This window comes from Loxodonta africana, chromosome 3, assembly GCF_030014295.1.
Source record: "Loxodonta africana isolate mLoxAfr1 chromosome 3, mLoxAfr1.hap2, whole genome shotgun sequence".
NCBI lineage: Eukaryota > Metazoa > Chordata > Mammalia > Proboscidea > Elephantidae > Loxodonta > Loxodonta africana.
In genome coordinates, this window is record NC_087344.1 from 197,013,779 (window position 1) to 197,026,691 (window position 12,913).

General features: G+C 43.2%; 1 protein-coding gene across 1 annotated transcript; it reads left to right on the forward strand.

Annotated features, from left to right (window-relative positions):
* Positions 1-909: 909 nt before the first annotated feature.
* Positions 910-8,094, forward strand: FCRLA (Fc receptor like A). Its single transcript, XM_010594905.3, has 5 exons — positions 910-1,050; positions 4,398-4,580; positions 4,885-5,151; positions 5,905-6,189; positions 7,448-8,094. The coding sequence occupies exons 1-5, from the start codon at positions 972-974 to the stop codon at positions 7,741-7,743; spliced, it is 1,110 nt and encodes a 369-aa protein (XP_010593207.1). The 5' UTR covers positions 910-971; the 3' UTR covers positions 7,744-8,094.
* Positions 8,095-12,913: the final 4,819 nt, after the last annotated feature.

Sequence of the window (12,913 nt, forward strand, 5' to 3'; positions counted from 1 at the left end):
GGAAAAGAGGAAGAAGGATAGTCACTGTGAAAACTGGCATGGGCCCTACCATTGAGAAGACCTCAATCTAACAGCAAGCACTGGAAGCAGGGACACTGGTTCCTACAAGGCCACTTAGAGCTGAAGAGAGATGCTTAGCCTCCATATTGCCCCTATTCCTGAGTCTCCTCAGGTTTCTCAAGCTATCAGATGCGTCCTGTCTCTAATTTCCTCAGGATCAGTGTCTTGAGCTTCGATCATAAACCTGAGCCCTGGGCTTACTGTGGGGTCCCCTGGAATTAGATTATTTTTCCTTTGTTCTTTCCCAGGGGCCTATCTTTGCCGTATACTCAGATTTCCACTGACTGAACAGCCTTAGTCTGCAGAAATGGAGCTGAGATACAAGTCTAGGAAATTTTGTGTGCAAATTATTTTAGGCTTTAGGTGGCTGAAGCCTACAACGTACTAATCTGATATCAGACTTGCTGCCATTACCACACTTCTTTCCCCTTCTGTTTTGCTACATTTTGCTCACTAGAAACATGTGGGGTTTGGAGCTGGATTGGACAGGACACCTGAGTTCTCATCATCACTCTGTGATTTTCTGTGTAGCTTCCAACAAATGTTCCACCCACCTCTTATCCTCAGTTGCCCCACTAGTGAAATGGAGGGTTATTGCACTGACCTTTCCCTGAGTGTATGTGAAGGTCAGCTGGACACCAGACAATTACAGGCTTTGAAGGATCTCTGAGCTCTGTGAGGGAATTCTTGAACAATTGGCGTTTTATCATTTTATCCATAACCTAAGGATGTAGATGACACTGGAACCAACCTGATCAAATCTGAATGATGAAAGCCAATTACAAACTTGAAAACAGGCCTCCGATGCAAGATGAGACAGTTAGATTTACTTCCTCTTTTCTAATTTGAGAGGTTTCACATTAAAGAAAATCAGTGCATTGGACGTTGCAGTAGACCCAAACACAGTCACTATGAAGCTGGACTGTGTTCTCATGGCCTGGGCCCTCTACTTTTTCCTTGTTATGTTCTGGGCAGCCCCGATGCTACTGGGTAAGTAAAATGTTTGAATGTTGGTGTGAGAATGGAGATATGCCTGACTTTGGGGAAATGATGTAATGGAAAAAAAATATGGACGAATTTTGGCCCTCTGAAGGAGTACAGAGGAAGGACGCAAAGGGAGTTCGATAGGCAGTGTTGGGTGACTACAACGATAAAACTCTTTCAGCCTTCTCTATCCCAAAAGTCCCCTCTATGATACCCTATCTAGCTACAATCTCAGATCTTTTCTTACTTTTCTCAGAAAAGTTTCTTGAAAGAGTAGTGAACACACGCTATCTCCACTTCCTCCCTTATCACTCATTTCTCCATGCTTGCAATCCAGCTTCCACTGGAATCAGTTTTGCCTAGGGTGCAATGACCTCCATATTGACTGGACCATTACACACTCTTTAGCTTTTATCCTGCTGGACTTTTCTGCTTCATTAGGCAATGTCATTAGCTTATTCTTTCTTGGCTTTCTCTACTCTCCAGCTGCCCTGGAGCCATTTTCTCCTTATACTCCATGTACACATAGCAGACCCAATGTTACTTTTTCCCCAGGAACTATAACTATTCTAAATAATCACTGATTAGGCTTCAAGCGAGTAAATTTTCCCAGAGGCTTAGTGAGAATTTAAATGTAAAGAATATGATAGCTGGTCCCTTTGGTGGCTTATCTTCTCTTCCCCTTAAACAACTGGTGTTCTCTACAGTTACATCTTTGCCTCTCTTCCCTTCTTCATATAGCTTCCCTAGTTTGCTTATTTCTCTGTGTAATTTTTACTACTATAACCGTATACTTAAGAGTGCCAAATCATATCTCCAACCCTAGCCATGCTTTTGAGCTTTACTTTCAAACATCAAGCTTCCCACAAGACATATCTACCTGAATGCCTCACAGGTACCTCAGTACAATACGATCAGAGCTAAACTCATCTGTCCTCCTGGACCTCACTTCTTCTAATTCTTCTTGTACTGTTTCTGATCTCAGTTCATGGCACTGCATACACTAGGCATCCAGGACAGAAATCTGGGAAGCAACCTAGACTCCTCTCTCCCATCCCTACATATGATCAATCATCAAGTTTGACAAAAATTCTCTTCCCTGAATCATTACTAATACTATCCCAGAAAAAGCCCTTGTCATCTCAGACTTGGGCTAGTACAAGTAACTTCGTAACTAATCTTACTGTCTCAGTCTTGTGTCCTCGAATTGAATTCTCCACCCTGCAGCTAGAATGATTTCTAAAGTTCAAATCTCACACCCCAAACTCCTTGTCATGGTACACAAGGGCCACCATGACCTGGCTGGCCTCTGTTTAACCTCTTCAGCCTCTACTTCCAAACTTATGAGCCTTGAAATCTATGCTCTAATAATACTGACTTGCTTATATTTACACATTCATACAAGAGACACTTACCTGTCACCAAGGCTTTTCTCATACTGCTACTTCTGCCTGAAATGAGTTCTCTCTAAGACTCTACTCCCTTCTTCCTTACAAACTTGTAGGTGTCCTTAAAGCAGCATACCTGACACTGTCACCAGGGAAACTTTCTTGAACCCTCCTCTTTGCTCCTATGGCTACCTGTAATCCTTCTTTCTTATTACTTTTCTCCTCATGCTGGAATAATCATTTTGTATGTCTGTGTCTTCCACTGAACTTTTGTTATTTGTGGCCAGGATAATTTTTTAAATTTTGTTTTGTTTTTAACCTTGTCTTATTCATATTTGAAATCTCAGCACCTGCATTGTCCCTGCCTAATAATTTTGTTGAACTGTTTTATTGAACTCATAGAAACAGGACTAGGTGACTGTAGTAAAATACAGCTATGGTATTGTGGCAAGAACTCCAGGTTTGGAATCAGATTCTCTGATTCCAAACCCTTCTTCTACTTACTAGCTCTACGCCACTTTGGGAAAGTAATTTTTATATCTCTGGGCTTCAGTTTTCTCATTTGTAAAATGAGACTAATAATACCTGCCACCCAAGGTTTACTGAATGGACGTTCCTGGTATGTAGAAGTAGTCCGACAAGATTTTATTTTAAAAAAGGAAAAAAAGGAGATGAGGAGGTTGAGTCCAGGTAATGACAGTGGAGGAAGTGAAAAGAGGTAGCAGGGTAGTGAAGGGAGCCAAGAGACAATCTAAAGAAAGCAGCTGGTACGGATGTGATAAGAATTAGGAAGTAGGGAGGGGCCTTGATAAGGGAAGTTACAAAGTTAAAGAATTCTGGGTCATTGGGGGTGGAAGAGAACAAAGGCGTATGGGCAGGAAAGGACAGAAGGAAGAAGTGTGCACATGTCAAGTGGCCATAGGGCTAGAAGAGGAAGAAAGGGATTAAGGCAGATAAGGGAATGGGAAAAATATCACTTAACTTGCCTGGGTCAGCCATGGAGATATAGGTTAATCGGATGTCGTGAGAAACCTGTAAGTCTGAATTTCAACCTAGAGATACAGAATTCTTAAAAAAAAAAAGTACATATTGGGAGTAGAAGGTTGGGATTGAGGCAAGGACATGGAAGGAGCTCTACTGCTGCCAGGAAAAGTTCAAGGAATAGAAGACACCAAGGTAGAGGTGCTTGAAAAATGAAAAACTGACAGGGAAGCAACAAAGGAGGAGAGTCTCAGTTAGTTATTGAAAGCTATATGGTAGAGAACATATTCAAGGCTGAAGACCCAAGTCAGTTTTGGGAAAGAGAGAATCTGGAAGAAAGCCCCCAAGGAAAGTCTGAAGTACTGCAAGTCTGAAGGGTTAAAGTAGACCATGTCTAAACAGTGAAGCAAAAAGAATACTGACTTTGGACTCAGACACACCTGACTGTCTTGCCCCATTTATTACACTATTTTTAAATGTTGGGTAAATTAATTTACTTTTCTAAGCCTTTTTCTTTAAGCTCTATAAAATGGGGATGAAATCACATAGCTGGAAAGCTTGTGAAGATTAAATAAGACAATACGTGAAAGTGCCTAGCAGTCTCTGGCTCATGTTAAACACCTAACGAATGTTAGAATCATCTCCCTTTTCCTCCTGTCCTATGTCTGCCTGCTCTAGGGTCACCCTGTCTTTGGCCCCAACAGCTGGATGTCATGCTGATGAATTCATCATTCTGCCATTCTCCGCTCCATCCCTATTCCCCAGACCATGGTCTATTCACTGAGAGTACTAATATGCCAAGGAACCAAGGTCAAATCCATCCATCTGTGAGACCCATAATGTCTTTTGGAAAAAAGTTTTTGGGTCTTCCCGCTCTCACTCTAAAAGTGATAATTCCCCCAGGACAGGGTGGAATCTTTCTGGAGGGGGAGTCCTTGTCTTTTTTTCTCCAAGTCCCAGCTTTGTTTTCTTTCCCTCCCTGAGCCATGCCCCATTCAGCTGCCAGTCTTGAGATGCAACAATGTGAAGGAGCCACAGCCCCTGAATCTGCCAGCACCCAGGACAGCAGCTGGCACACTGATGATGACTTGACTGACCCAGAAGAAGATGGCTTCCAGATCAAGGGCTACACTTTCAGTAAACCCTTCCATCTGATTGTGTCCTACGGTGAGGTCCTAGGCAGGGCTGACCAGTGGTGGCCTGCTCCTTCTCCTGTTCCCCAAACCTCTCTTTTCAGGCCCACAGCCCATTTAGGAAGGTGTCTCCAGGAAATGGCCAGGGGAAGATATAGTTTCTTCCCTGTCTTCAGCCCACAGTAGCTAGGGTGGCCTCAGTCCTAAGCAGTATAGAAGTTGTTGCACACTTCAACCGGGAACCTCAGAAAGAGTTTAGGGGGATCTGTTTGTGGGTAGCACTGGGGAGTTCCCAAGGGAGGCAGTAGGTGACACTCAGCTCTTGTTCTGGGCCACAGACTGGCTGATCCTCCAAGGTCCATCCAGGCCTGTGTTTGAAGGGGACTCACTGATTCTTCGCTGCCGAGCCTGGCAAGATTGGCCACTGACCCAGGTCACCTTCTACCGGGATGGATCAGCCTTGGGTCCCCCTGGACCTAACAGAGAATTCTCCATCGCTGTGGTGCAAGAGGCAAACAGTGGACACTACCACTGTAGTGGCATCTTCAACAGTCCTGGTCCTGGGAGCCCAGAAACAGCATCTTCCGTGGCCATCATAGTCCAAGGTGAGAGCTAGGGCCGGTGTCATGGTGGTAAAGGTGGGTGGGGAGAGACACTGAGCCCAAAATTGTTCCTCTTTGGCCTGGAGGTGACAAGATCTTTGAAGGCTTAAGCAGCAGGTTAATGGTTTAAATGTTTTAAAATCTTCAACTAGACTAAACAGCATTAGCCTAAGAGTCAGGTGACCTAGCTGTTTGTCCAAGCATTTCCACTTAGAAAAAGCAACTGTAGGCTGTTTGCAAAGCCCCTTTGTGTCTCTATTTTGTCATCTGTGGAATGGAGGGCCTGAGCAGACTCCACTACAGGCAGTGGCAAGAATTAAGTTACATTCCTACAGTGCTTTGTAAATTGTATACTGCAAGACAAATGTATTACTCTGTGTTGATTGTATTTTGGATTTGGAAACCGAATCAAATATCCAGGTTGGGCTTCTGGAGGAGCAGAACCTCAGCATTGTCTTTTCAAGTCATCAGCCCATTCTGAGTCCAGCACATTTCCTACTGCCCAGACATATGCTTCTCAGTGCTTACCGATTGGATGTCTGGACCATTCTCAGATTTTCCCGTCTCTGGATTTTTTTTTTTTTTTATTGCCTATTTGAAAAGTGAAAACTTGAAACATCCAAATGGAACTTTCCTAAGAAAGCCTATTCCTGAAGGAAATAGAGAAAGGAAAGTGTGATTTGAGTCCTTCACCTATCATGGGTCCACCTGAATGTAGACTGGCTGAGCTCTTCTTTTTCACCTCTCTCTTCCCAGAGCTGTTTCCAATCCCAGTTCTCACTGCCACACCCTCGGCTGAGCCCCAAGAGGGGGGCCCGGTGACCCTGAGCTGTCAGACAAAGCTGCCCCCACAGAGGTCAGGCACACGCCTCTTCTTCTCCTTCTACAAGGATGGCAGGACAGTGCGCAGCAGGGGCATCTCCTCAGAATTCAAGATCCCCACAGCTTCAGAGTCGCACTCTGGATCCTATTGGTGTGAGGCAGCCACTGAGGACAACCATGTGTTGAAACAGAGCCTTCAGTTGGAGATCAGGGTGCAGGGTGAGTTTGTGTATGTGTTTTATCTGGTGTGTGTTTGTCTGTGTATGTATACGTGTGAAGGGAGGTAGGGCGGTTGGGTGCACAACTGGGGTTCAGTGTGAGCAGGCTAGGAAGGGATGCGGAGAAGGCAGGAACTATAAGGCAGAGTCTCTGGAGCTGGAAAAAAGCACAGAGAACTTACACCTTGAGCCATGTGCATACTTCACCAAACGAAGCCCCGAGCCAGCTCCATAGCTACTGTCCCCAGACATTATGTTTCCAACCCGATCTCTGGGCACTTAGAGAAATAAAATCTAGAACAAGGATAGGGATAGTCTGGAGTCTGTGCTCAGTTCTAGGATCCGCTTGACCTAAAATATACCTGGAGGAGGTATTCAGGCCGATGGGGGGGGGGGGCGGGGATCGAAGCCGTGTCATATGAAAAATAATAGAACTCAAGAGGTTTGTCCTGAAGAGGAGCTGACTCAAGTGGCCAGCAGAGGTGTCCTCAAAAACCTGAAAGCTAGAATCCTCAGGAATGAAACTAATGGCATTTATATTACCATACCTGTGCTGCAGGGAACAAGATTCTGCCTTGATAGAGGAGGATTTGGCTAACACCTGTAACTGTCTAATGATGAGGCCTCATCACTGGAGATTTCCAAGCAGAGGTGGCCAAACTTTAGATTCAAATTTGGACCAGCAAAGAGACTAGAGCCATCGAGTCCTTATTGCCATTGGGCCCCAGCCACTTTCAAAGGATAAGAAAGATTGAGCAGGGACAAATTCTCGTAAAAAGACCAGACTTAATGGTCTGACTGAGACTAGAAGGACCCCAGAGGTCATGGTCCCCAGATCTTCTGTTAGCCCAAGACAGGAACCATTCCCAAAGCCAACTCTTCAGACAGGGATTGGAGTATAGACTATAAGGCAGAAAATGATACTGGTGAGGAGTGAGCTTCTTGGCTCAAGTAGACACACGAGACTATGTGAGCAGCTCCTGTCTGGAGGGGAGATGAGAAGGCAGGGGGGACAGAAGCTGGCTGAATAGACATAGGCAATAAAGGTTGGAGAGAAGGAGTGTGCTGTCTCATTAGGGGGAAAGCGTCTAGGAGTACATAGCAAGGTGTATATAAATTTTTGTATGACAGACTGACTTGATTTGTAAACTTTCAATTAAAGCACAAAAAACAAACAACAAAAAAAGATTGAGCCGGGAGATAAGGGTAGTCCCAGAGTCAGCTTTCATCCTTTTTGTGCCTTCTGCCCCATAATCCAGGACTCTCCAGCTCTGCTGCATCCCCCACCTTGACTTCAGATCCTCAGAAGCCAGCTGCTTCAGAAACTGCTTCTATGGAACCCCCAGGACCTCAGGCTCCTCTAACCACCTCTTCTTCTGAGAACCCATGTTTATGTTCTCATCTGGTGGTGCCGGACCCCCACCTGCATCACCAGATGGGCATGCTTCTCAAACAGGTACAGGAGGTGAAAGTTCTTCTGGGACACCTAGTCATGGAGCTGAGGGACTTGTCTGGCCACCGGAAGCCTGAGCCCACAAAGGCTCATGCCAAATAAAAGTAAACAATTTACCCACAATATTGTTTAACCACCCCAATAAATCCAACTCATCTGTTTTTCTTCTTTCTGTCCTGCACATATGCATAGCTTTACAATTTGTTCCAGAGTTTTGTTAGAATAATGGAGATAGGTTAATATAAATAAATTTGCTCAAAATGATAATCAGAGTTTAACTGTAATTGCGTGTTCTCTCTTAGGATTATAGCATAATCCTGCTCCCGTAGACCAGACATTTCCTTCTGCCACCCAGACCAGAACCTAGTGATTTAAAGGGAAGAAACAGAGGTGATTTAGTGCAGCAGCTCTCAATCAGGGATGATCCTCTGCTCCCCCCAGCACACATGAGGCAATGTCTACAACTCCATGGGTTGCAAAGTAGATTAAAAAAAAAAAAATTGCTGTGGAGTCTGACTCCTGGTGAGTCCGTGTGTTGCAGAGTAGAACTGCACTCCATTTGGTTTTCATGGCTGTGACATTTCTGAAGTAGGTCGCTAGGCCTTTCTTCTGAGGTCTCTCTGGGTAGGACAGAGCACCAGCCTTTCAGTTAGGAGCTGGGCACTTAATCATTTGCGCCACTCAGGGACTCCTGTTTTAGATAAGTGCAGCCTAAATTTCTTCTTTTCAAAACTCTTCTTGATGACAGTGACTAACTTGTTGAAGTGTCTGGATAGATCAGCAGTTCTCAAACATTTTGGTTTTAGGACACCTCATACTTTAAAACTTACTGAAGTCCTCAAAGAGCATACTCACATTTATGTGGGTTATATTCATTGATATTTTCCATATTAGCAATTAAAATTGAGAAATGCTTACAATATTCATTCATTAATTCACTGAAAATGACAATTATAAATCCATCAACATAAACAGCATATTTCTACGAAAAATAACTATCTTTCAAAGCAAAAAATGTGAGAAGAGTGGCTTTGTTTCATGTTTTTGTTTGGTAGAAGGCAGTTGGATTTTCATAGCTGCTTTTGCATGGGATCTGTTGTGATATGTTGTTTCAGCTGAACTTTACAAAGAAAATCAGGCCCCACACAGAGACATAGCTGAAAAAAGGAGAACTTTAAGATTCTTTTCAGATAATTATGGATGTTCTTCTTCGATGTGACACCAAAACTTGTTAAGAGGTTGCTTCATAAACATTAGTTGTAATATGAAATCTGAAACCACATTAGTGAATGTTTTAACTCTGTTACATTAAAATCTATTGGTCCTTCTTAGACTTTAAATGGATCTTCTACGTATGCATTGATCATCTTGAAAATATTGGTTCACGATGTTATGTAGATGTTCCAAATGTCGGCACCGTTTCATGATATACGATATTTTAAGAATCACATTTGTTAATATGACCACCCATGTCGTTGGAAAAGTCTTTAATTACTGGGAAGCCATTAAGATCACAGTCACAAACACAAATTTTCCAGAGTTCTAATTTTCCCAAATTCATTTGAATGCTTGCATTTTGTCATTGGCAATAATTACTGCCAGATTTTTTCCTTGAAGTGGAAGACTAACTTCATTTTTGAGAAAATGTCTGCTAAATACCCAAGTTCAAATAACCATTGTTTGTCAGTCACTCTTCCAATTCAAAATGGAGTTCCATGGACAGAGCAGCCTGTTTAGCTCAGAACTCTAACAATCACACAAGTGCCTTCCCTCGAGACAGCCATCATATTTCAGTGTGGAGCAGAAGTGCATACTTCCCATTCCATCCCCGTCACCATATTAAAAAGACGTATACTTGAGGTTTTTAAAAACTAATTTTACTACGTCATCAAGGAATTATCAAGGAATTCTTTTTTTTTTTTTTCTTTGAGTGGGTTATGGTGAAGAATACATTTTGGCATCACTGCCTCAAATTGTGCTAAGGAGCCAGCACCTTTTCTCCAAACCCGCATTGCTTTTGTACCACCAATGCAAGTGTCAGCCCAGTGAAAAGGCAAATAAACTCTTAGTACGAGTATGAAAAGGAGCTCTGGTGCCACAGTGGTTAAGCACTCAGCTGCTAACTGAAAGGTGAGTGGTCGGAACCCACCAGCTGCTCTGCGGGAGAAAGATGTGGCAGTCTGCTTCCGTAAAGATGATAGCTTTATAAACCCTAGGGGGCAGTTCTACGCTGTCCTATAGGGTCGTTATGAGTCGGAATCAATTCAACAACTACAGGATATTATTATGAAAGGTGGCACCACAGAAAAGGCCTAGTGACCTGCTTTTGTAAAGACTACAGCCAAAAAAACTCTACAGAGCAGTTCTACTCTGTAACACATAGGGTCACCATGTTTCAGAATGGACTTGACAGCAATAGTTTTTTCTTTATTATTATTATGAAAATAGCTTTGACTTTGAAGACCCCCTGAAAGGCTCTTGGAAACCACCATGGGTCTGCAGAACACGCTATAAAGATTGCTGGACTAGATCATTCTTAAGGCCTAGCCTGACAGTATCCCCGAGAAATCCATATTTTTACACATCTCTGAAGAGAAGGACCCATTTATCTTTCTGTTCCTAAATCGATTCTCTATCCATAACAAAATAATCCCTCAATTTCAGGTTAATCATTTTAGTACTTTTGATTGGATAATTTTTAACAGTCTAAGTTTATTAAGCTACATGTTCCTTTATTCCTTTATACATGTGCAAGAAGAAGCAATAGGAATTATTTCCCCTCTAGAAACTATAGAAACTATGCTGTAATATATGTAGAAATTTATAATCAAAAAGACTTTTTGAATTTGCATTAAATCTCTTTTCTTCCAAACATATGTAACTGGTAGGTAAAATATACTAAATTTCTTTTTAAAAGCATATTAATGCTCAGAAACAACATAACTATCTTCATGGACCTTCAAAGACACAGAAAGATGGTAAGAGTAGGCGGACTAGATGGCAGATCTGGAAGCACACAGAGGTGCCTCTTCTTCCCTTATAGTACTGTAAATGGATAGCAGTACTGTCAGAACTTATCTAACTTCAGGAGGGATAATGGGAATCGAGGTCAGCCCAAGGCTGATCCCTAAGAGTTAGAGGTTAGGTGTACCGCCACTCACCAACCTTTTTACCAATTCTGGTACCCAGCCGTCCCTTCCATGGCACTCCCTATTTCTCTTCTGGGTTCAATAATCTGTTGCAATGGCCACACAGACCATGCTTACAGTTAAATTTTTTATTAAGGAAGTAACAGGGTACAGTTCTGGGTCGGGATCAATAGGCTACAACTCAGGATCAGGATCAGGATCAGGATCAGGATCAGGATCAGGATCAGGATCAGGATCAGGATCAGGATCAGGATCAGGAAGGCTCCCCTGAAGTGGAGAACACATCCCTCCCTTGTTCGGTGCAAGACAGCTCTCTCAGCTTCCCTTGGCCATGCAAACAAGCAGGCCCTTCTTTCTGCTGTGTATGACCCCTCTCAGCTATGCATACTTCTCTTGGCCCCTCAGGACAGGTTTCTCTTGGCCACCTGAAGACAGGCTTCTTCTCAGCTCCCTCAGGACAGGCCTCTCTGCCTTCAATCTCCCTGCCATCATTGCCAACTCTGCCATGGGGTCCATTCAGGGCCTGTCATTTCTTCAGCATTACAACACTTTACCTGCGTTACGGCTCTTTTAGGAGGTGCCTTGCCTCCACTCTCTCTGCTTCTTCTCTCTTCTTTCTTCCTTCTGCTTCCGTCTGCTTCCTGCCTCTTCCAATCTCTGTGGGGTTGGCTGCATATATAAGCAAACTCCTTGTAAATTTCAAGGCATGGCCCTTCCACAAGGATCAAGAACTGACCAATCCCCTCTCCGTAAGCCACAGATATTTCCTTTGCATAGTATGCTATAGTCTCTTCATTTGCATAGCCTATTGACCAATTTCTGCAAGGAGCATACCAATCACAGAGCAGGCTGCAGGCCAGGGCTAGATAAAAAAATATCAAACCACACTTTTTTACAGCTTACCCAGAAAATGTCAATCAACCTGGACAAAAGTAACAAACCCTCTGGGGTAGAAAACTAGGGCAAAGGTAACTCCTCAGGGCTTAGGATAAAAATCTCTCAAGCTGTTTTCCAAAGAACCAAGGCAAAAGGCCACATGAAGGGACTCATTTCACTACAAATATCAATCCTCTTTTTTCCCAATGGACAAGAGTGACAAGGAGGAATATGGAGGTTAATAGCAGAGAGCCTCTTGAAAGCTAGCTTTCTGACAAGTACCGTTAGTTTTCACTCTTAGAATGTGAATTTCTCATAAAGCTAACGACATACAATTTGAAGGAATGCTCTTTAATCTGAAATTATGTTCTTTATACTTCATTGGTAGTAAAGTGTCTCTTTTTTTATCGAAAAGCTTGCAGCCATAAATGATAATTTTTAAAATGTTCTTATTTAGGGTAAAAAAATTTTGTTTGGCAAAATTAGGAAGTCGGGATATACCGAGTGTTGATGACAGTGAGCAGAAACAGGAGCCCTTGTACACTGCTAGTGAGAATGTAAACTAGAGCAGCCATTTTTGGGAGCAATCTCACACTCTTCAGCTCCTGCATTTATATACTCCACATGTAATTATTTAGCACGTGCCTCTAGGTGATGCAGCAATGAACAAGAAAGAATTCCTGCCTCCATGGAGCTTACATTCTAATAGGGAGAAATCTACCACAAACAAATAAATACAACATTAGGTAGTGTTGAGTGCTACAAAGAAAAACAAAACAAAATACAGGGTGCAAGAATGATGGCAAGGGGATGCCAGTTTAGATAGGGTGGTTAGTGAAGGTCTCTCTGAGGAGGCATAGTTGAGTGAAATGAGGGGGTGAGCCTTACAAAGATCTAGGAGGAGAAAGAGAATCTTCTAGACAGAGAGAACAGCAAGTGGGACCCTGGAGCAAGCATAAGCATTAAATGTTCCAGGAATTGTATTACAAATACAGTGTGACTAGAGCAGGGTGAGCGAGGGAGAAGTTACAGGAAATGAGGTTATGGGCAAAGGCCACATAGGTAGGGCCTTGTAGACCATGGGAAGGTGCTTGAATTTTATTCTGAGTGCACCTTAGGAGGATTTTGAGGCACAGAGTGATGAGGCAGTGGTGGTTCAGTGGTAGAACTCTTGCCTTCCTTGTGGAAGACCCGGGCTTGATCCTCTGCCAATCTTTGCTCAGTACTCGTCACGCACAGTCACCTCC

What these genes read in the sequence shown, in the direction of transcription:
- FCRLA (XM_010594905.3), top strand. Translation starts at nt 972, where the DNA reads ATGAAGCTGGACTGTGTTCTCATGGCCTGGGCCCTCTACTTTTTCCTT. An exon ending in GGCAGCCCCGATGCTACTGG is followed by an intron (nt 1,051 to 4,397) that starts GTAAGTAAAATG and finishes TCCCTCCCTGAG; the next exon opens with CCATGCCCCATTCAGCTGCC. An exon ending in GTTGGAGATCAGGGTGCAGG is followed by an intron (nt 6,190 to 7,447) that starts GTGAGTTTGTGT and finishes CCCATAATCCAG; the next exon opens with GACTCTCCAGCTCTGCTGCA.